General features: G+C 39.4%; 1 protein-coding gene across 2 annotated transcripts in view; it reads left to right on the forward strand.

Moving 5' to 3' along the window:
• The window catches only part of PARD3B (par-3 family cell polarity regulator beta), a 1,088,076-nt gene that overhangs the window by 943,343 nt on the left and 119,527 nt on the right, over positions 1-25,206 (forward strand). For both annotated transcript variants that reach the window (XM_010861024.1, XM_010861023.1), the window contains one exon: positions 17,673-17,805. In XM_010861024.1, coding sequence (XP_010859326.1) covers positions 17,673-17,805 — 133 coding nt within the window. The remainder of the gene's footprint in view (positions 1-17,672; positions 17,806-25,206) is intronic.

Consider the following 25,206-nt stretch of genomic DNA (forward strand, 5'->3'; position numbering starts at 1 on the left):
ATATGCTTATTAGAAAACTTTATTAATCCAAGTAGAGTGCTATTTGGCAGTTAGATTCTAATAAGGATGAGAAGCTAAATTTAATTCAAAGCTAAAACGTCAGCAAATTATACTGGCCTACCTTCTCTAAAGTGTGCTAGCTTGGACATTCCTGATTTCCAGATAGTTTCACCTGGAAGCATGCATGCTATATTTAGCATGAAATAGCACAGAAAAGGTTTCCAATAACATCATTTCAGCACACATAAATTCCACTTGCAGTAGCAAGCCATGTGCATCACCATTGGCTAGCGTGTCACCATCACCCATTCCTTACGGGAATGGATGGCGCTGAGACATTATAGCGATACCTGGCTGCAAATAGGAGGCCATGAAAACATGATGCAGCGAAGAAAACTTCAAAACCTGTAGAAATTTCTTTAAACGGTGAGCTGTCTGCGCCATACCTAGAAATGGCAAAAAAAAAAAAAAGCTTGCCCCAAACCACTTGGGATGTACTCACAGTATTTCACTTATGAACCTGGGAAGGAAAAAGACAAAAAGGAAATCATTTTCAAGGCAGCAGTTAACAGGGTCACTGAGTCATTGTGGCCCTCCCTCTGCCTCCATACACCCCGACCCCCAGGAACAGACCCTTACTCACCCTTATATAGCACCAATGCTTCCTCCCTTTTTCTTCCCACTTGTCATTGTACATTTTCTTAAATCACTTTCTTGTTTTCAATTTCCATAAAAATGTTTTTTAACATATCGTAGATGAGGACAATGTAACAGGTTCTGCAGAATACCTAGAATGATTAAACTCCACACATTGCTTAGCTGCTCATGGTTGGGGATTAAATAAAGATTTAAGCTCTATAAAACATGAATAATCATAATGCCCCAAAGACTTCCACCTTTCCTTACTTGGACTTCTGCAACAATTTCTATTCTGTCCTCTACCAAAAGCTGGAATTGTCTTCTAAATATTTAAATTAGATCATGTTTCTTCCTGCTTTAACATCTTCTAACATGGTCTCAGGGTAAAAGCCGTTTCACTCACGGTAAAATCCAAAGATCTTAACAGGCCCTGCAAAGCATCTGTGGTCTGCCTTGCCTGCCTATATGACCTTATTACTCACCTCTATTGCTTGGACATTAAGCTCAAACCACACTTTCTTTAACTCATCACTTTAACTTCCTTTAAATCATCACATTCATTCCCTCCTTTGAGCTGGTTTCTCTTTCTAGAATGTTCTTCATAGAGCTGCCTCTGGATAGTTCCTTCTTATAATGCAGACTTGAGCTTAAAAGACAAAGGTCTTTCTTGACTACTCTGTCTTAGGTAGCTGCCCAGTCACTCTCTTATCACCACACTGTATTTTAAGGGTCTGAATGGCACTTAGCATTGCTTGATATCCTTTTCCACTGATTTGTGTATTGTCTCACCCACCTACTAGAACATAAGGTCACACAATCGTGTGTCTTGTACTCCCCCCTATATTCCCAAGGCCTAGAATCATTGCAGTGAATAGTAGGTGCTCAGTAAGTATCTGCTGACTAAATATAAGAACCTTAAAGAATTTCACACAAGTGGAGAATCATTCCTTTAGCTAGAGTCCCAGGCTGGAAAGACAGCTGCAGACAGGCCATGGAAGGTCTCTGCTCTCACACATCCGGTATTCTTGTAGGGGTCAGCAGAAGAGAAAAGTGAACAAGTACATAGTGAAGATGTGTTCACAGAATGATCAGTGCACAGAGGAAACAAGCAGGAAGACCGGAAGGGAGGGACTGAAAGGGAGGGACTGGAAGGGAGGGACTTGAAGGGTCTAAAGATGAGGTGGCAAGAGAAGTCCCCCTGAGAAGGGAGAACATGCCTGGAAACACTCGAGGCGGACAGTTTCAGGCAGGAAGAACAGCAGGTACAGATTCCCGGGGCTGTGACAAGCTTAGGCTGTGCGAGGAACAGGGGAGAGTAAGAAAGAAGCTTCCAGGCACAATAGAGAATGGTCAGGAAGAGGTGCAGAGGGAGACGGGGCCAATTGGGGGAATTGAGACCCCATGAGAATTAGTCTGCCCATAATTACAAGGCAATGGGTATTTTAAAAGTAAAGATGGATATCATCTTAATTATATTGTTTAGATATAAGGGGAAAGAATTACAGGTAAAGAGGTGGTGTGGACAGAGGCATGGAGGAGGGGTGTGGGTGAGAACTGAGGATAGGCTTAGGGAACAGTTAAAGTTTCACAGGAGACTAGACTGCAGGTGAGGCTGGAGACAGAAGCATAGCAAAGGGAAGAGAGCCAGAGGCTTTTAGAGCAGGAGAGTTACGTGAGCCAAACCGTACTTTAGGAAGGCCCATCTGGCAGCACGTTAAAGTGGGGTTAGGGTGGAGAGACAAGTCACCTAGCTGCTATCATGGTCTGAGCAGTGGGTGTGTGAACTAGGCTTGTGAAAGAAAAAAAAATATATGAAGGAATAGTGCTAGAGGCAATTGGTTAGGACTCAATAGATGTAGAATATGTGGAAGAAAAGATATCAACAATAATATAAAATATGATTGACAACAGCAGTAGCAGCTTTTTAAATTGAATTCTTATTATGTGCCAGGCACTATTCTAACTGCTTTAATGTGGGTTTTTGGTTTTTTTTTTTTTTTCCTTTCCTTTTTGGCCACACTGCATGGCGTGTCGGATCTTAGTTCCATGACCAGGGGTGGAACTCACATCACCTGCCTTGGAAGTGTAGAGTCTTAACCACTGGACTGCCAGGGAAGTCCCTCTTCTAACTGCTTTAAATACAGTAGCTCATTTAATCCTCAAAGCAATCCTCTGAAGTCTAATTATCATCATCCATATTTCACAGATAGGTACTTCCCCCAAGTAGGCGGGAGGGCAGTGGCAGAACCAGGGTCTGAACTCAAGCAGTCTGGCTCCAGAGCCTATACTCTGAATGCTGGTCATTATGTTAAGTCTTGATGAACATGGAAAAGCAGTGAAAAAGCCAGGAAGATAGGAGAGAAAGTAGATTTCAGGAAAGAGATGAGGAAATTGTTTTTGAACAAGTGGAGTAATAAGGTGTTGGTACATTTTAGGTGCAGATGAAGAGCAAGGGATGAGCATGGTCCTTGGAGCTCTTGTGAGCTGTCCCAGGCAGAGATGGGTGTCTTCATGGGTGTCGAAAACTTGCCCCATCTGCTCATTCTGGTACTTTTTGAATGGATGGATGAATAAATGGATGACCACGAAAAGGAATGTGTTAGAGTCCTGGGAGTGAACAGTATCCCCAGGAGTGAAAAGTATGGACAAGAAACAGAGAACCTTAAAGGAAGCTCATGTTTAGAGAACAAGGGGAGGGGTAGTAAAGGAAACCAACTCTGAGACTGAGGAAGTAGGAAGAAGCAAGGAGGAGAGATTCACGAGGAAATTGCTGCCCAGTGTCTAACCCTGTAGAGGCCAGGGTTTGCTCAGCCTCCAGAGGACAGTTTTAAGAGCAATGAGGGTGCAAGCCAGATTGTCATCTGGCCAAAAGAGAGGACAGCAGATGAAGAAATGAGACAACAGGTGATTCCTTTTTAGAGTTTTATGAAAGGGGGGCAAGAGAGTCAGGAGGCAACAGCTTGAGGGCAGAGGAAGGGCCCGTGGATGGTAATGATTCACAAAGGTCCTAAAATTGCTCCCAAGAGAAGAGAATGAGGAGCAGGGTCTCCTGGGCCTCGGCAAGGGTGTGTATGTCTGTCGCTGTAGGCGAGCAGCAGAAGCCCAGTCTGCACAACAGCAAGGTTACCTCAAGCCTTAGACACCACCTGATTTGAGGCCATGCCCTGGCAGAAACGCTCCCTGGATGGGTACGTGGGAGAATAGTTAGTTGGACTCATTTGGTGACACCCTCATTTAGAGGTGGGTAGAAAGTATTGACGTCATCATGCTGCTGATTTTATAGAGAAGCAAGAGTTATTTCCCACTGACAGGAATTTGTGGCACTCAGCATCTGTTTAAAAAAAAAGAAAAGATTCCCCCACCCCCTTCTTCAGACTTCTCTGGACTTGCATCTGTCTTGCCAGCTGTGAGCTGCTGAATTCCAGGGTGCAAAACCAAGGGAGACAAGTGGGAGGGGCATAAAATAATGATTACATGCTACTTCAGTATAAATCTGGGTTTATTGTGTATTCCTGGGCACATGCCGTCAAATTCAAGTGTGTGCCTCTCTCTTTCAATATCTGTCTGTAAACCTTGATGGTATTAAGCATATGTTTTAATAAATATTTTGTTTGCTGTATTTTCATTAATATTCATAGGGAGTGGAGCACTTTGGGTTTTGTGATTTCTAATAAACATTGATGGTGTTACTATTTGTACTGAGCATTCAGTATGCTCCATCAAAATGGCAGCTCTAATTAGGTTCCTTGAATTAGCTAATGGATTTTGAGAAAGATAGCTTAGAAAGCTCTTACAGCTGTCCAAGATACTCCTGCCATGGCAGAAAGACAAAAGGCCCCTGGAAGCTACAGACTTCAGAGCTTTAGAAATGCAGCTGACAGTTAAAAAGATAAATTACATTCATATTTTTCCACTGAACGTCCTAATACTGAATTAATGTTATTCCTGTAGTGAGCATCCATTAAGAAGCTCATTTTATTATAAGGATGCATTTTGACCATTAGCTCTTTTTCTTTGGCTCCTCCTCTCTCCCCACTCGCCTTTTTCTCCCTCCAATTCCCCAGATAGATTGGACACAGTATGAAAAAGCTTCTTTGAAGAAGAGGAACTAATTTCCCTCTTTTTGTAGGTTATAAATTTAGAAACTCTCTTAGCTATATAGTAAACATTCAGTTTAAGGAATGTCAAAGTAAGTAGTACATAGAGAACTAATATATTGATTCAATTCGAGCCTTGTGGGTTATATTTTATGTAGAACTTGGGGTGGGGGATGAGCTTCTAGCTAGTGGACTTGCTTACACTTGGGTAAAACATGATTTTTGTTGTAGAATAGGAATATCTCAAAAACAATGTGATGCTTTCTTTTTTCATCTTGATGTGGGATCACAAAATAATGCAATGCCACTCAACGTGTTCTTCACTTTTCCTTCCTAAGAACGAGTTTCTTTAGCAAATGATGAACTGATAATATCTGAATGACTGTACCTAATATGTCTGCAAATAGGGAGGGAAAAAAATAGTTCTTAGTGGAATGGAGAGTAATAAAGTTCATGACAAATAGCCGAATGCAGGAAACACAGTCACCCACAGGCTTCTTTGAGCTAGATATGTGAGTACTCATTAACTCTATAACTGTGTTCACATAATGTTTGGCTCTTATTTGTCCACTTCGAAAACTAATACCTGTTACTTTTTAATCTGAAAGGTTACAACTCTCTAGATACCTGGTAAATCCTTTAGGGGAATGTTTCCTGGGTCGTTAACTCTCGGCCATCCAATTTCTGTTTTCCCCATTTCAGTCTTTGCAGTGCCTCTGTTTTTCTAAGTCCTGCCTGACTTTGGCCTTTTTTCTGCTCATTAGTACCTTGACCAAACAAGGGGCTGGGCAAAGAAAAGAATCAAGTCAATTAATTGGAGGATTGTTTACAGCTCTGGGAAAATACTTTTGGGAAGGAAACTTAAGTTGTTGGTTTAAATAAGAGTTTTCAAAATCATCCCCAGTGTCTTATTTTCCATGCCCTTCGAAACCTATTTCTATGCATAACTGAGAACCAATTTAAATGCTGTTGCTAATAAAGGTGTTGGAAATAGGGAAGAAATGAAAGTGTTTATGTAATGTATAGATTACAGATCAGACAGCTTGTTTTGCCTTGGTATGATAAAAATAAAAAGGAAAAGCCTTTTTATATGAAGTGCCAAAAAAAAGAAATACTCACTTCTTCCCACACATGACTTCACCATGATGAATAAAAGGCATAACTGACATCATGTTTATTGAAAAAAACAGCAACTGTCATACTGTCGAGAGGCTACTGAAAGCTGGAAGAAGGCATGTTGTTTATTCATTTTCACTGTGGATTATTTATAGAGTTCAATTGTCAGCATCAACCTCATGCCTAATTTTCCCTCTTCTTGGATAGCCCGTAATTCATTCACTTTTCAGATCAAGAAGACAGCTACAAATTGCTCCAGGGCAGGTATTCAGGCACCACTGTTACCTGGCCTGAATGGAGCAATGGCTGTTTATTCACTGAGCTTCTGTGACTACTTTCCGTAAAGTGCCAGTGAAAATAAAAGTCATTGTCAACCCATAATGGGTTGGTTTCATTTGTTTTATTTTTTTCACTTTTTGCCCTCTGATTTGGCAGCCAGTGCTCTCTTCCTAAAGGGAAGTTTATCACTCTGTTAAAATGCATCATGCTTCAGCACCAGTTAATGTTACTGGTTAACCAAGAGCTCTAGTTATAGAAAACATTCAGTTTTCAAACTGAAGTTCTCACTGTCCCATTGCCTCCAACTAAAGTGCAGGTACAGTATTCAACAAGCGGGGAAACAGAGATAGAAGGTGACTTTTGCCAATGGTTGGGTCACCCATTTAGCTTGAACTGTACACGTATCCAAGAAATCATTGAATATGGTGCAAGAACGTCCCATAGAGGTCAACTGGTTCATTTCATTGCTTATGATATGTGGAAAGAGAAGGGTCTTTTTATAAAAGATAGTTATTCATTGACTTCTATATTGGCTGCATTGAGTCTTAGTTACCCCACACAGGTTTCCCTGTGATGCATGGGCCTCTCTCCAGTTGTGGCTCATAGGCTCTGGAACACATGGGCTCTGTAGTTTGTGGCACACAGCCTGTCCAGTTGAGGCACACGGGCTCAGGATTTGCAGGACACAGGCTCAATTGCTCTGCCACATGTGAGATCCTAGTTTCCCGACCAGGGATCGAACCTGCATCCCCTGCATTGGAAGGCAGATTCTTAACCACTGGACCACCAAGGAAGTCACATGGGTCTTATAGAGTTATCATGATATAAAGAATAACCCTGGAGCTGCTCTACCCAATGTGAAATCGATCCAGGATTCCACATCATCTTCCCTTTTTGCAAGATTGGCACATGGAGCTATTCAAGTCCTACCAGCTTTACTTCCCAGAATTCTTCATCCACTCCCACACTTCTGCCATGCCTAACCAGCTGCCCTTTTATGTTGCCACCACTTAGCATCTGATGCTCCTTCCACTGGCATGCCCAGTACCCTCTCCTTGCTCTCCCTTTCTCCTTGAGGCCTTTCCTAGTCTCCCCAAGCATAGTTAATCACCCTCTCCTCTGAGCTACTGCAGGACTTCATTATGCTTCATGATACTTCTTCATAATAATTGCTACATTGCCCAACAATTATTTATTTATATTTCCACCTCCCTCCATAAGACTGAAATCTCTGAGGGTTAGTTCTGGGTCTTAATCACCTTTACATTACCAGGGCCTGGGACATGGCAGTATTTAAAAATAAATAAAAGCATAAATAAATGTACACAGCTGAAAACATTCAGAAGGTTATTGTAAAACTTTTATAAAAGCAATTGATGGTCCAAGTTTGATGCCAGCTTATTACTATCCAGTCTGTTCTACAGAGAAAGTCACCATTCTCCTAGAAAAGATGTAGAAGTCTGAACATCTTTTAAAAACAACTGAAACAATCGCTAGGAGATGATACTATAAACTGTCTCTATCCTGTAAATCCCCGAAGGTCAGAAGGTCAGCATGAGGTTACAGGGTCACCAGTGCTCACTTTACACCCAGGGAAATGAAGGCTGTGGGGTAGTCTTAGATTTGACAAGCGTTGGGACCTAGTCAATGTTAACTTTTTATGTGGCTCTTTGGAGTTGAGAACCTGTTTGGATTGGATCATTATTATAACCCTATTTAAAATTGCAAGAGCATTTGTGCATATATGTGTAGAAGAAACAAAAGGAATCAAAGCATGTTCTTAATAAATTCTTAGGCTGAATTATGCTAATCACATCAGAACACTGCATATAGAATTCTATGTTTATGAGATAATTTGATCTCATTTTAACATCATATGTGTGATAATTAAAGTCCGGCCCATGCATCGCTTCTGGGTGTCTGGACAGTTTATTGTATATTTCTTCCCGTCAATGGGTATGGAGGTAACAACTAGTTTACATAGCCTATGTATTTAGAACACTTTGACTCCACAAACATTTAGTATTGAGTTCCTAATCAAAATCTTTAGCTTCTTCCAACTGAAAAACATGTCCTTTTTTCTTTGAGTATTTTTTCTCTTTCTCATGTTATTTTCCCAACCTCCTCCCCTTCCATTGGAAGGCAAAAAAAAGTCATGGGAGGAAAAGTTTACTGACTTTAATCTACTGACTTTTTTTTTTTTTTGCTAATCTACTGATATTTGATTAGCACAGGCTACCATAGTCTATCTCGACAGATATAATCCTTTAAATTAAAAAAAAAAAAACCCAGCATCCATGCACTAACTCATTTAGAATCTCCTTTTTTCCTTTACATTGTGTAGTCAATTTGACCTTATTTCCTCATTGTGTAAAATAAAGGCCTAGGTGTCCAGCTGTTGGGAATCAGTGGTCTTTGATGGCCTTCCCTGGTCCCTTGGGAGAAGACAGAGGTTCTATGTTTCCTCTGAGGAAGAGGGAATTTCACGGAGGCCTAGGAAATTCCCAAGGTTTTATGGCCTGCAGCCCACACAGGCTTATTTTTCCCAGAATTGACCCTGAAAGTTTAATCCACATCTAAATGTCAGATATGTATTTCTGAAATTCAAGCTGTGTTTGATTTAAGCCTAGAGGATAATAATTTTATCTCACAAGTCCTGCAGTTGTTGGTGAGAACTTCTTTGAGAAGGTGTGTGTGTATGTCTGTGTGTGTAAGATATTAATGTGTGCATGATATCATCAAAATAATACATATTTTTAAGGTTTCTTCCATTTATCTTTTTGTCCCTATTTTGCTCATTTTATTTTGAGCCGTAAAAGTCTTTGAGAAAACTTATAAAGTTCCAAGTGGAATCATGTCTTAAGGTTAAGTTTCTGAAGCATCATGTGAGGCAAAAGTTGTGTACAGTCAGAATTTACCTTGAAAAACAGTTTAGGGGGATGCTATAACCCAGGTGGCTCAGTGGTAAAGAATCCTCCCAATGCAGGAGATGCAGGAAATGTGGATTCGACCCCTGGGTTGGGAAAATCCCTTAGAGGAGGAAATGGCAACCCACTCCAATATTTTTGCTTGAAAAATGCCATGGACAGAGGAGTCTGGTGGGCTGCAGTCCATGGGGTCGCAAAGAGTTGGACACAGTTGATTGGCTGGATGCGTGTGCATGCAGGACCTACCTATGATCTCTCACTAAACCCACACAACACTCATTCTTTTCATTCTTTTAGTGCAGCATCAACTTGTTATTCCCTTGTTTGAGCACCAGCTGAAGTAGCTGGTTTGCATTTGGTGGCCATGTTGTACAAGTACTCATAGCTTGAAACACTGGGATCATGTTCAGTACAGTGTAAAGCCTATATTATGAGAGGCACTTAGGAACTGCCCCAACCAAGGGAAAATGACTCAGCTTGTGTCCAGGGGCCTACACTCATTACATGGAATGGCCAATGGGAACATTGTCACTACTTAAATTGCTGTTTTCCCCCAAGCCCCCATTTTTGTCTAAGCTCAAATATTGAAGCATCACTTAAAGGCGGTTGTGATGCAGTGTTGCTATACTTCAGCCATGTAAGAACAGCTGTAACATGAATTACAGGATTTGTTTATCATCTTTAACAGAAGACACAGTGAATGCACAGTTTCTAATTGGTCTAAATCTATTTTTCCTTGCATCTTCATATGCTCGGTTAGCAAAGATGTAGAATAGAAATGAAGGGCTAATTTTGCTGCCAGCCAGTGTGAACTTTTCAACTATATTTTAAAATCCTCCTTTAAGAAACAAAAATTACCATGTGAAATACTTGATAAATTCTTTTGGTGACCCCCACCTACTTTGCGTTGTTAATAAAATTGGGACAATGTCTCGAGACAGTATGTATCATATGTTTATATGAAACTGTGAATGTGCCCAATATTTGTGTAAATTACTTAAGGCTCAAAAATACTGTACTGTGTTAGAGGAAAGATATTAGAATACTATTCAAAATATGAATAACTCAAATGGATATTTTATGACTAATGGCAAAACTAGCTTCTGAAATTTGAACACAGCCAGGAGGTCAGTGCACAGTATCAGAATAATGCAATTATGTGTTACAGGCTTATAATGGTGAGTTGAAGCTGTGAATAATAACCCGTGTGTTGTTGACTTGTGAACAACACTGTCAGTGTCACTCCTAAGAAATTTCTACCTTCTCTGGAAATGGAGACAGAGAAGCAGAATGTTCTGATTAGGGAATGGCCTCGCATTGTCTCAAGTGATAAAGCGCAAAGGTAGAGCAAAACCTTTTTATCAGAAGAGGAGATGACATTGATCTGGTGAGAATCTCCATCACAGCAATTAATCACGTAGGAGAAAGTTGCCCTTCATGCATCAATGAGATTACTTTTCAGTGGTAAATGACGGCCATGGTATGAGTGGAAATGCTTGCCGTTATGCGATCAAAAGTGTCAGGGGAAGGGGGACCTACTTTTTCCCTCTAAGACGTGATTCATTGGGGTCAAAGTCCATTCAAGGGTTAAGATTTCCAGGACAAATCTTCCAGCTATAAGAGTCAGAGGGTCAGTTGACTGAGCTACGGCTGGAAATACCAAGATAAGGATCTCAAAGGGAGCAGATGCTTAAAGCAGGAAACGTGGAGAAAAGCAAAAGGTCGGACTCAGGTTGCCATGGCAAAGTCAGGAGCCCAGGTAAGCCAAGTCACATTGTCAGATTATCGTGTCTGGGTCAAAATGCCACTGGCAGCTCAGGATGGCTCGGGGAAGAACCACATTCAGAATTGCAGGCTGCGCTAATACATAGCTATGCTTTGTGGGGTCCGTCCTTCCTTATGACCCTAACTTACATATTGACCTCTCTGGACCAGTTTCTTAGCTTCCTCACAGTAGCCTGCTGTAATGAGTAATTTTGTTGAATGCTTAGAAATTTATACAGATACACGCTTTTCAAAGTAATGGATTAGCATAGAATATAGCTTTTTTCCCCTCAGTTTCTGCCACCAGTTTTTCATGCAACATTATATCATCTCTTAAGATATGTAATAAGCATTGTTTCTTTACCTACTAGTAAGAAGTATAATGTCAGAGATAATTGACAATAGTTCTAGAAATAAAGAGAGATTCAAATGTGAAAAATTTGTTTCATCTGTTACTGTATTCACTCTTTCTATAAACTCATAGTCTTATTTTGGGGGGAAATTATTTTAATCAAAAATAATTGGAAAGGGGGGTCACCATCATAGTGGTGATGCATTGGGAAAGAAATTAGAAAACTTCCCAAGTGTTGTTCATGGCTAGTCAGTTATATAGTCCAAAATTTCACTGGACTAAACCACAAAAAATCTTATTTGTCAATATACCTTTGGAAAAAATAGATACTTTGTACAAAATTAGGAACAAGGAGAAGATAATTTATATAATTATAATTTTCACTGAATAGTAACACGATAATTTTCAGAGCTGTCCAGTATGAAAATGCCATTTAAAGAATTTTATAGAATTTAGCCCCATTAAAAGCCATTATTTATTATTAAATCTCATTTAGCACATATGGACACACTATATAAATGTATTTGCATTATGGAATGTTAAACCTGTAGAGTGTTAGTGCTATTGGGCTATGGTTTCTATAAATCTTCAAAATGCTTTTGAATTAATGATCCTGAGTACATTTATAAGAATGTCTCAAATTTTTTATTTGACAGAAATCTTTATCACCAACAGAAAATCAGTTACAGTTGTGTCTATGACTGCCTTCAGCTGAATATTCTTTTACAGAACCTAGTCTGGGATTTGAAGTATAATTAGTAAGGGAAGAGTGCATATAGATAGTTAGATTTCATTATATTCATGTTATCAAGGGTGTGAATATCATAGAATCTCCAGTATTTTGAGAGCTCTGTTCCCACTTTGGAAAAAAGTATGCCATTTTCACAGAACTGTGGTACTGCTATATTTGAAGTTTTAGACTGTATTGATTCTTTAGGTCCTTAAATGCAAAAAGATAAAACAATCCTTCCCATAAGGGGGAAAAAAAAAAAGGAAAAGAATAGCATATTGTCATCACTCCATATCTTTCAAAAGGAGAAAATCTTTTTGATAAAACCTTTAAAACTTCACACTTTTGTGAATATAGAAAGATGAATACCATGTTTACTTAATTTAAATATTTTATTGTTGTTCAGTTACTCAGACATGTTGTACTCCCTGCAGCCCCGTGGACAGCAGCATACCAGGCTTCCCTGTCCTTCACTATCTCCTGAAGTTTGCTCAGACTCATGTCCATTGAGTCGATGATCCGTCCAACCATCTCATCCTCTGTTGCCTCTCTTCTCATCCTACCTTCAGTCTTTCCCAGAATCAGTCTTTTCCAATCACAATAACATTTTTACAGTAACATCATAAAAAAAGTGAATAATCAAATCCCAAACTTAAAAACAACCCCTATTCTACTGATTACTGTTGACATACATACATCTAATGCCAACAGTTTTATTCAGTGAATTTGTAAGGGTTAGCTCATCCAGGTAGAAATATTCCTGTTAAGGTTCCATTATATAGAGACTGTTCTTAACTGCATCACTGAATCTGGACCCCAGGCTGGTACCTACTGATCAAAGGCAGACACCTCTCCTTAGCAGTGAAGAGCTACATGACGAGGCTATCTGAAAATGACACAGCTCTTTGGAATTAACTGTGTATATTTTAATCATAGTTAGGGTGCTGTATTTACTTGTATGCCTGCTTAGACATACACACAAAGTCTCAACAGATGAATTCACAAGTCAGACAATGGTTCGCTGGCAGTGACCAGCTCCCTCTCATTCGGCCCCCTCAGCCAGTGATGAACGTTACAAGCAGCAGCCCTGGCTGTTTGTCAGCCCTGGTCCTGATCCAGAGTTTCTTTCTCTTTCATGTGGATCTTTGTCATATGTTGAGTCTCTTTTGCACCCCATTCAGTTTTATACCAGTTTCCCACATAAGCCTGTTAGAGACGTAATGTTAATTACCCAGAAATCTCCGTCTGCAGTTGCTCCAGCATCATTCTTTAATGAATACAGACTTCATTGCATGTATTCTATTACTTTAGCTGCTTCAATTTCTATTTTTATTGCAAAGATCTGTGCAAATAAAAGAATATCAAAAGGTATGGCTATAAATGTGCTCTGCGAACTTCCCTCTGCCTTGAAATGCAACGGCTGCTACCATATGCCTGCTGCATTTTAATGCCTTTCTCATGAGGCAACAAGGTAACACTGGCTTTGGAGTCACACACTCCCTGGTCCACCATTCACCAACTGTGCTACTTATTTGAGCCTCAGTGTACTCATCTGTGAAATGTCAATGTCATCCTCACAAATTTGGGGATGAAATGAGATGAAGTGTGTAAAGCATAAATATTATATTTAAGGAGCTTAATAAATGTTACTTTTCTCCAGCCTGTTGTAGTAACGGGAGGGGACTATGGCATGCACAAATGAACACTCATTTTAAAATGTTTTTCAATTGAGGTAATTATCAACTAGGAAGAATAAGGTTAGATTCCAGTGGAGCAGATAATGCCTTACTGTGATGTGTATTGCATTTGGGAATATATTACTATAGGTGACGATGAAGAAAATGACATGGTTTCTGAATTTCATTACAACTTTAAAACTCTGTCCAGTTTTAAAGTGTTATAAGAAAAGCCTGTTTTACTATACATCTGCTTTTAAAGGCGAAGGCAGCATAATTTACAAGAAATCACTACAATATAAATCTGTTTTGTTATACTGCTTGAGTTAATTTAAAATAAAATTTCAGCACATTGAAAGTGTAGGAGTGGCATTGATCACCTACATATGTATATAGCTACAATAGGAACTTTTTTGGTAAGAATGACTGACTAACCTCTACCTTATCCAGTGAACAAATAATACAGCAAGCCTAAATTTTCTAACTCGCAACCTGGAGATGGGATTACTGATACTTTACCAGATTTTATATGGTTGCAAGAGTAGGTGAGTTACATCATAAGCTGATATAACTTCTGAAGCTATCAGACAAAATTCTTAGAATCTCTACTACTGAGTTCCATAAAGCCAGGAAAATAGAAGTTAACATGTAAATAGAGGAAGGAAAAACAGAAGTCCTCAGAAAGTAAGTCCTCAAAGCTAGGCTTAGCTTTCATTCTGGTCCAGTATGTTGTTAGAGGACCCAATCTTTAAGATACTAATTAGATGAAGGAGGAGACACAGGTTGAAAGGTATTAAACAATGATAGAAAGAGCCTTCTTTAAAGTCAGACCTTGTATATCTAGTAGTCATGAGCCTCAGATTTCTCATGTCTATGGAGCAGAACCATAAAAGTTATCTTTATTCTTCTGTGATTTTGAAATATTTACAGCACCTGTTAACACAACTATATAACTCAACTCAAGTGCCAGCTCCTATAGATGGTAATAGCTTTCTAAAGTTTTGGGTTAAGAAAGATTCTAAGACCATGTCTAGGATTATGGGGAAGGAATGCTATAATTGATTAATGATATCTGTTCTGAGCAGAATTGATAGTAAGTGAAAGTCTGTATCTATATATTTTCTATACAATGTCCCATAAATTATAATTATTATGATTACTGCTTCTCTTATGACAAAGGCATTTTTATGTTCCTCAGATTTCTACCTCTTCAACACAAAACGGAATCAATTAACTGCTTTGGGTACAATAGCTGTGTATATCATTTTTATTGATTTGATGGTAAACTTGTGTGTGTTATCTGCAGAGAAGAGCTGAAAGATAAAACCAGAATTTACTATTCCTCATTTTATTATATAAACCAACTACCTGGGGAAAAGTCTGGTATAGTTACTCAAAGTAGAGTGAGGGTTAGAGAGAGAAAGAAAATGAATGTTGCAATGTAATCCCTGCTTATCATGAAAGGTTTGCATGGTGTCCTGTAACTTCTCTAAAATATTCACACAAGGGAGAATGTTTTGCACTTAGATGGTCCATGAATTTCTAGACTTTTTCCTGTTTTTCTCTGTGGCCAGATTTCTTCTCTGGGTAAATAGTCATGTTCCTGTCAGCCATAGGGGATTTTCTGAATCATAAACAGCTGATTTTGTATTCTTGCCCCATTCCTTCTATTTGAGAACTGAAATCTGATCAAACCCATATTTTTAAATTTATTTATTTATAGGCATATGGAAGAATAGTTTACGGTCTGAGTGTGATTATTTTTTCCCACAAATGCAGGAAAATTATGGGGATTTTTAAAACAGTCCCTTATCAGTTTCTTTTTTTTTTTTTTTTATTACTGATGATTTCATTCTGCTTGAATTCAATGCTTCGGTTTCTTTGGGTAAACTAATAGATTATGTATGCTGTGTTTGCACCACATTGATTGAACTCATCTGGTGAGTTTGAGCGTGGCTCATGCATGCACGAAATGGGCAGAAGCCTGCACAGTGGATGCAGGCCCGTAGGCAACTCAGAGTACTTAAGACCAAGGAGCGCTCTTCAGAATTAAGCTCCGCTGTCTTTCCCGCCTTCTGTTGTTCAGAAAAGTATCAGACCTTCCACTTTTTTTGTTGTTGTTGTTATCTTTATCAAGTTCTCAAGAAATACTTTTGTTCAAGAAAAGTATAGTAAGGGAACAAAGTCAGAACTATTTAAAGAGAGTTTTAAAATACATATTGAAGAAAAGGTAAATGATCTGTAAGAAATTGTTTTTTCTCGATCAAAGGCATCAATTACTTGGTGTCCACAGAGCAGGTAGGAAGCCAAGAACTCTGTGCTAATTTTGTACAGAGGATGCTGAAACACGTGGGCCCACTTTCAGTTAGCTTACGATCTAGCAGTAGTTTGGGAAGAATGTTTTCCTTCCAAAAAATGTTTACTCACCATTTTCTTTTTATAGTTCAAGTGTAATTTTTAAATGTTTTAACAAAATAATAGATGACTTTTTTCTACAGCTTTTAGATGTCTCATTTAAACTTAAAACTCAGTGTAGTACTTGAGGATCATTCTGGCATGTAGAGGTCTTGTCCGTGGGCCTCCTCCCTACTTCTCTCAGTCTCACTGGTCGCTCTTCCCAGCTCCCTCCCCTACACCTTGTATACTAGAGCCGTGTTTCTCACATACACATGAAATATGAGTATCATTGTGGTTAATTGTTACAAATTGAGTTAAAGTACGAACATTTGCAAATCATCTATTTTGTCATTCATTAGAGTAAATTCAAAATATCCCTAAAGGACCAAAACTCTCTTTTATTATAATCTGCTTCCCAAATGAGAGGGGGAAGGAAGCGAATGTCAGCTACTATGTCTATGAGGCAGGACAAAAGAAGTTGAGGACCACTGCTTGCCAAACTGACTTCCTTGCATTCCCCCAAAGCAACATGCTTTCTCATTTCTGTTCTATGCATTGTCCTTCCTTCTGCCTTGAATTTTCTCATCTCACTTGTTCAGTTGTTGAGCACCTATGAATCTTTCAAGATTCAGCTAAGATGTCACCTCCTCTTTAGGGTCTTCTGTGATCTCCTTCCATGGCTCTGTTCTCCCCTGTTAAAGTTTAAGCAATCCATGTTCCCTCAACCCCTATGCAGACCTGTAGCATCAGTCACAGTGGATTGTAGTCTTCCATATCCCTTTCAGTTCCCTAACTCCCAGACTGTGTGTTTTTTGTGAATAAGTTCTGTGAAAGTGTTTAAGATCTCTGTGTCTTAACATAAGGTCTGGCACAATAGGGCACTCAGTTATGCCTCAGATCAATCAGAGAAGTTGATCAGCTGTAGAGATCTGGCTAGCATCTTCCTCTTGCTTCCTAGCCCTGATTGTATCACATAATGTTGATTCTGTTGAAAAGGTGGTGACAAATCTAAGCTAAAAGGGAGCCACTGGCTGACCAATGTGGGGCTGAATGGATAAGTTACTGGAGAAGCTGTAATTCCTGAGAGGAAGAAGTAGCTAAGAAGAGAAGAAAACCTTGGACATGTAGCCAAGATGGCATGTTCTACTATGACCAGCTTTCTATTTTTCTTTTTACTTCTTGGCAAGACTTCTATTTTCTTTTCTTTCTCTATATCCTGCCTGTACCCATATAATGACGTGTACCCCAGCCCCACTCCAAAAATTCACGAATGTCATTGAACTGAACATGCCATGCTACTCTGCATCACATTCAAGCTTCAGGTCAAACAACTGGTCTCAAATAGGCAACATTTATGTAATAAAATGAGATACCACATAAAAAACTAACCAAACTCTGTTCATACAATTTTAAGAAAAAGGTGATGGCTCTTTTAATTGCTCTAGGTCAGGACCTTAAGTTCTCACTCAAAACACACTTATTAATCCCAAGTTAGAGCTAAACATATGCACATAAAGAGTAGTTTTGATTTATTTTTGTTACCAGGATTTTCACAGTTTTCCTAGCATGTTTGTACAATATTACTGAATCTTCCAAATTTGAATGTCAGATGTTTTAACAAAATAAAAAATATCAAGAAGCAAGTTTCTAGAATGTTGTTCACCATGTGACTACTTGTCTGATTATGTCCTGCAGTGGCCGGTCCATGAGCGGAAGTGCTGACCGCATCCAAAAGCTGCGGAAAGAGTATTATCAGGCTCGGAGAGAAGGTTTCGCTTTATATGAGGATGACGAAGGAAGAGCAAGACCTGAGTATGACCTTCACTGGGTAAGTCTATGCCTGAATTCATTGCACTCATCTTTACTGATGTAGTTAAGAGCAGAAGAACATGGCTAGGAATGTCCTATACATATCAATGTATATTTAGGTTACTTGGGTTTCATGGATATGAACATTACCTAAACCACAGCCCATTTTCTCCTACAGAAGTTGTTTCTATAAATCAAACCACACTAATGCACAGTAGTTCATTTTAATTGCTTTCATATTTACTCCCTCTTGGACTTGTATGCCTGCTTGTTTGGATGGAGCAGATGTTAGTTATTTTAAAAAGGGCAAGGAATGTTGGTCATTATCTACTGAGCCTTAATCCTTACCCTCCATCTCTTGAGTCCCAGACATCCGGTCAAGCATTGACAGACCATGCAATAGAAGTCATCTCTCCTTTGGAAAACAGTTACTAGAAATAAATTTCAGAAAGGTCTGAAAGATATCCATTCAAAGATATCAAGTGTTAGTATATTGTATCTGAACACTTTACATTTTGCTAATCTTACCAGTACACTAAGATCATTTTATTCTGAGACAAGGGCAGTTTCTTATTAGAGGGTTCTTTATCAAATCATTCCACATTCATGAAGACAAAAGAATATTGTGACCTCTAAAGAAACATTTTTCTGGGTTTTTTCAAAATAGCCTAATTCATCCTGTTGTCTTTTTCAAGAAGGCAAGCTCTCTCTCATCCTCTTTGATGATTACTGCCTTTTTCTACAGTTTTTAGTGCTGTCTTGAAAACCAGGTAAGGAACCATCTTATCCATGGTGACCACACCATCTCTTTTGAAGGTCTGATCTTTTAAAGGAAAGTTTCCTTTCTTGATTTCCACACCCACACATGTGTTCCTGAGGTCAGGGTTGGGAGAGTAGAGTCCAACCACTGAGCTGATTCTCTCTAGTTTTTACTTGGATAGTGTGGTTTCTCATGCGTGAAACCTAGTGCTTTTACACAGGGGTCCAAAAGTCAGTTTCAGCATCTGTCACTGTTGTGCACAGCAACTGATATTTCTTAGCCCAGTAGATTCTACCTTGTATGGCAGAGTTTAAAAACACTTATCAGAAGTACACGGTATGGACTAGCGATCGCCAAGCAAATGGCTTCAGTCTTTTCCAGAGATAAGCATCCTGTGACTACAGATCAGAAGAAATAACTATTTATTGGTTTTATTACCAATATTAGGATTAAGCAGAATAGCATTGACAGTGATGGAGCAACTAGTTCTTTAGACTCTCAGTAACAGAAGCAAGATTGCCGAGAGAAATATCAATAACCTCAGATATGCAGATGATACCACCCTTATGGCAGAAAGTGAAGAGGAACTCAAAAGCCTCTTGATGAAAGTGAAAGAGGAGAGTGAAAAAGTTGGCTTAAAGCTCAACATTCAGAAAACGAAGATCATGGCATCTGGTTCCATCACTTCATGGGAAATAGATGGGGAAACAGTGGAAACAGTGTCAGACTTTATTTTTGGGGGGCTCCAAAATCACTGCAGATGGTGACTGCAGCCATGAAATTAAAAGACACTTATTCCTTGGAAGGAAATTTATGACCAATCTAGATAGCATATTGAAAGGCAGAGACATTACTTTGCCAACAAAGGTCCATCTAGTCGAGGCTATGGTTTTTCCAGTAGTCATGTATGGATGTGAGAGTTGGACTGTGAAGAAAGCTGAGTGCCGAAGAATTGATGCTTTTGAAGTGTGGTGTTGGAGAAGACTCTTGAGAGTCCCTTGGACTGCATGGAGATCCAACCAGTCCATTCTAAAGGAGATCAGTCCTGGGTGATCATTGGAAGGACTGACGCTAAAGCTGAAACTCCAATACTTTGGCCACCTCATGTGAAGAGTTGTCTCATTGGAAAAGACTCTGATGCTGGGAGGGATTGGGGGCAGGAGGAGAAGGGGACAACAGAGGATGAGATGGCTGGATGGCATCACCAACTCTATGGACGTGAGTTTGAGTGAACTCCAGGAGTTGGTGAAGGACAAGGAGGCCTGGTGTGCTGCAATTCATGGGATCGCAAAGAGTCGGACACGACTGAGTGACTAAACTGAAATGAACAGAAGCAAAAGATTTTCATAGAATAACAATCTATAACAATTCACTTCATTTCAGCCTTAATCAAGACTGACTTATTGACTTTGATGGAAGACTCTATACATAAGACTGTCCTCTCTCAATCAATCAGATGATAAAGGGAAGTTGTTTCCACCAGAACCAAAGCAGAACTCCATGTCCAATGCATTGAAAAGTCTTTCTTCTCAAAACCAATATGAATTCCTATGAGCAAAATAAGATAAATAATTTCGCAATAGATAAAGCAGTCCTGGTTGTTTGAACCTTATTTTATATGATCTCCTTACATCAAGTTGAAAGGATGAAAATATTAACAGTCATGAGACTTAAAGTTTCCTCTGGTTTACCAAGCCTGAGCTGGATGACTACGCACTCAGGTCCTCCCTATTTGATTCTGTTTCTGTGCCAGGCAAATGTGTAACCAGATGAACAATCTAGTGAGTGAAAGAGTATCTCTCTAATTTGTGTTTCCCATGCTCAGGTGTGTTGAGCTTTGCCAGAAGTGACTGATTTTACATTTCCCAAACAATTGTGGACTACAGCTTCCCAAAAGGCTTCTTGGGAAATGCACTGTCATAAAAGCTGAGTGGCGGCCCTTTGTGAGATTGGCTGTGATATTCCAAACCAGGGATGAGAATATCAGCATCATTTCCTGTCCTTTCCACAAGCCATGGAAAAACACTATTACCTACTGTCCAACATGGACCTGAGAATCACACCATTGTCTTGCTACTTTTTGAGAGATCCAGGAAAGCATGTTCAGAAATTTAGTCTTTCATTTCTGCCGGTCAGCCAGACCCAACAAGACAGCTTTTATGAGACTGTGGTTCCTAGATTGGCTAGTCTTCAGCATCACCAAGGGTGCCTCTTAAAAACTGAAAAACAGTCTATGAAGAGGAGGGATGGAGCCCCAAAGAGGGCTCCTAGGTGCTTCTCCATCAGGCTTTCTGACCCACAAGTTTTTAAAAATAGGACATTGATTCCAGTTTCTTCAGTAAATACTGAAGTAGTTCAACTTCTCTAACAAAATCATTACATGGACCAGCATCATCAAAAAATACTTTCATGGACTCAGAATTCCTCTAGCTCCCAATACCTCAGATTGAGATGTCTGAGAGAAACTCCCAAGAGTCACACTATACTGGAGAACTTTGGATCGATTGAGAAAAAAATTAGAAGAATAAGTTACCTAATAACTACTTTTAAGATAGGCCAGAAAGAATGAAAGAATGCTCACAAAAGTTTTCAAAGCCAAAATGATTAAAACAATCATGGAAAGATTGGGGATAGGATCTATGAATCACTGAAAGAGATGATTAGTTTCTATTCATATTTTTGGTGGTTTTATTTTTTTTTTCACATCTCTGAAATTAGGATGCAGTTTGCAATGACTCTTCACCAGGTGTCATGATATAACTGTCCATTTCTGAACAAGAAATGTTCAGAATTGTGCAGGTTGTTTATTAGAAACTTGAGAGAAAATCCTTGAGAAATTTTGGAGCACGCTTTTAAGAAAGGCTACTCCTTGATATTTTTTAAATGTATTTGTATCAGTGGGACTACACCTCTTGCTTTGGTCCCCCCTCTGACTTTCTGAATCTTCGCCATCTTGTGGGTAGTTCTCTACCGATGTTACACCTGCTCAGTGGCCCAGAGCCAAGGATTTCTCTTAGTGCTCTCTTGGGTTCTCCCTTGCTCTTACATCTCTCTTTTCCTTTTCCTTTTTCTGTGTCTCCTATTCAATTTTAACCAACATTTTCTCAGTCTTGGTGTAGGCCCAGTGCTGGTAAACAAAAGTATATTGTCTCTATTGGAGGAACTCACAGTCTAGCCAGGAATACAGACATCTAAGCCAAAACCAAGAAAAAGGACATTAATCTACGTGAGAAATGCTCTCGTGTAGAGTGATACTATCTTCTAAATGAGTGCAGAGAAAGCAGTTAATTCTGTTGAAGGCAGGGTGTGTGTGAGGGGTGCTGGGAAAGCAATAGAGAGCATTTGGAAGTTGCCTCAGTCCTATATTTTGTTCTTTTCTCCTCAAACACACAGGTTTTTCTTTTTCCCAAAGGAGTTCTTGATGTATTCACTTCATTTGTGTTAAAATAAATGAATACACAGAGATTGCAAGGTTTGTGAATATGGACATGAGACCTTAAAAAGTCCTTTCAGCAAGTCTGTTTTGTATCTGTGTTCCCATCTAGGCTCTGAAAAGCTGTAAAGAACAAGTAGAGGGAAATTCAATGGCTGTGAGTGAGATGACTGGTGAGTTTTTATAGGCCCAATTAAGTGAGCCAGATAGGCTAGCTGAGAACTTTTCTCTTCTGCCAAAAGAAAACATAATAACATAATACCTGATATCTGCCGGCATTTTATGTTCTGTAAAACTTGTAAAGACTGTCACAGTCATCTGGCCACAGGCTATGGTTTATTGTTGTTGGGCTTTTAAACAGTATTATTATTAGCAGATAAAAATTATCTGCTTATTTAACAGCAGCGTGAATATCCTGTAAGTAACTTTGGAAATGGGATGGTTCTAAAGTTTTCTAAAAATTTTAATACCATTATTACTATCTTTTTTCAAGAGTTACATGGCATGTATTATATCCCTTTCCTCTTTTTAATTCTTTGGCTAAATTGGAAGAATATTTACCTATAAGAGGGTGGGAGGGAGGGAGGCTGGTTTCCATTGTCAAAGACATAGCACTCTGTGTTTTGACAAAGGGGATTAGTTCACGTAGGTCATGGTTGGAACAGAGATGGTTGGGTGAAGAAATAAAAACATTCTGAAAGATTTGTTTCTTCTAATATGAAGATGATTTAGAAACCAACTCAAAGGAACATACTTGGCAGCTGTCTTAACAGTGAGGGACACATCTGGTGAATCCTGTAGTCAGAGGAAAGGGAGGTCAAGATGCTAAGATCGTGCTAGCTGGCTTAGGAGCAGATTTAAGATGGAATGTGTAATAGCCACACAAGTACAAAACCCATCAGAAGGTCATGTTCTAAACAAGGGATAAGAGAGATGAGCTCCCGCTGTCTAGTGGTCCGATACCAGAACTGAGACTTGTTCATATTTTTCCTTCTCTTTCTCCTGGCGGGCATCTGTTAAAAACTAGGGACATTAAAAAACAATTATGGATTAGTCAGTGGCTGTTAAGTTGCAACAGAAACCTCATTCAAACTGGCCTAAGCAAAAACAGAAACTTTGTTGGCTTATATAACTTTAAGGTCCATAGGTGTATCTGACTTCAGGCAAAGCTGGGTCCTACTCCTTCCCACAGGCCATTAGGAGCTCGTTATTAGGAGAATAACTTTTGTGCTTCTCTCTGTCGGGACCATTGTCAAGGGACTCCCCTATAAGACAGCCTCAGCAGCCTCAACCCAGCAACTCTATAGAAAGAGATTGTCTCATCCCCAGTATATCCAGAAAGTCCTAGAACTGATGTTCAATACAGTCCTCAATGGCTTGTTGACTCAGCCTGGGTCACCTGTCCACTCCTGAGCGCCCATGGCCAAAAAGATGTAGTATTCTTACTGGTCAGAATTATATCACAAGGCCACTCCTGGAACCAGAAAGTAGAAACAGTCCTACATAAATTCGATGAATGAGTGTAAGTGAAGAAGTGGTCCCCAAAAGAAAATCAAGCTGCTGTCACGAGGGAAAAATGGATGTCGGGCACAATTAGGAGTTGTCTACTATAATTCCTAGTTTTTAAAATGACATAAACTTTATCTTCTTAGATTATCAAGAAAAGAGAGATAAAGACTTTTCCCTTCACATATTTTCAAGTTTATCATTAGAAAAGATGATTCTATTATCATTCTTAAAGTTGCTACCATTGTTGGCTAGGTAAAAGGAAGATTTCTTTTTGTCTACTAGTTCAGTATCTTTGAGCTACCCCAAGAACACAGCTGGCTTCACTGAGTTATTCATGAAAAATAAACAGACCATTGGCTGTTTGTTCAGATAAGCAAGTGATATTTTGATTTACCCAAGACCTAGGAATTTGCCTTAGAAAGAAGCAATAGAATGCTTTGAAGAGATAAAAAGTAACTCATTTTCCTTGGATAAGAATTGCTTTATCTGTAGCCGCATGGATTGTTGTTTTGTGACAAGTACATATGCTATTCTGAAAAGCTTCACAAGATGGAATGAGGTAATGAATTAGAACCATCAAATGTGTGTATCCACAAAGGTTGTAGTTTGGCTCCTACCAGAGTTAACCAACCCCCTCTCAGTTGACGAGACCCTCTTGAACTACATAAACACACCCTTTCCAACGTGTCCCTCCATCAACAGTTGAGTGTTTCCCCTGATTTCCTAAAACAGCTGAACTTAGGAGTTTAAGAAGTACCAAGGCAGATACTGTCTACAAATTAGGGGGATTTTGGAAGGGCTTGAGTTTTGATAGAATGTGACACTGGTAAAACTTCAAATGCCACCTGAAAGATTGGGACTCACTCATCTAGATTTCAGGAAGTAGTGAAATTTCTAGGAAAGAAGACAATAAATTGAAGATCCTTTTTTTCTTTTGGTTGGTAGCATCGGTCCTCCTGTATTTCAGTGTGGCTTTCACAGCATGATGACATATTAGCCATATGGAAGAAGATGATGTGAATGAATTTCTAGCTTTTAAACATGTATTACTTTGAAAGAAGGCAACATGTTTACAGTCAATCCCCAACATAAAAACAAACTATGTTTCAGAAAACCAGTAAGAAATCGATGGCTGGAACCTGGGAATGATTTTCCCCATAGGAAAAAAGATTACTGGTTGTAAGATACTGGACTAGTCTAAAAAAAGTACATTAAAATCCAATAACTTTGTACTAGTCACAGAATGGGCTTCCCTGCTGGTTCAGTGGTAAAGAATCAGCCTGCCAATGCAAGAGACTGGGGTTCAGTCGCTGGGTCAGGAAAATCCCCCAGAGGAGGAAATGGCAACCCACTCCAGTATTCTTCCCTAGGAAACCCCATGGACAGAAGAACCTGGTGGGTTACAGTCCATGGGGCTGCAAAACAGTCAGACACAACTTAGTGACTAAGCAGCAATGACAGAACATGAACCCAGAAGTGGGAGCAGGGGAACCATCTGAGCCAGTGGCCAAAAAAGAAGTTTCCTTCTTCCTTCTTTTCTGGACACACTTTGGAGATGTTCTATAGCCCCTCCCTATCTCTCAGTCTTCAAGGATGTCTCCCCAGGTTTCCTGACCCATAATCCCTCCTACCTCATTATCATACTACACTTAAGTCCATGCTTCCCTCCAGGGAGCTCAGGAGTCCAAGGTGACCTCTCTTCATGGTCCTCCATTTAA

This window comes from Bison bison, unplaced genomic scaffold, assembly GCF_000754665.1.
Source record: "Bison bison bison isolate TAMUID 2011002044 unplaced genomic scaffold, Bison_UMD1.0 scf7180017864471, whole genome shotgun sequence".
NCBI classification, from domain to species: Eukaryota; Metazoa; Chordata; class Mammalia; order Artiodactyla; family Bovidae; genus Bison; species Bison bison.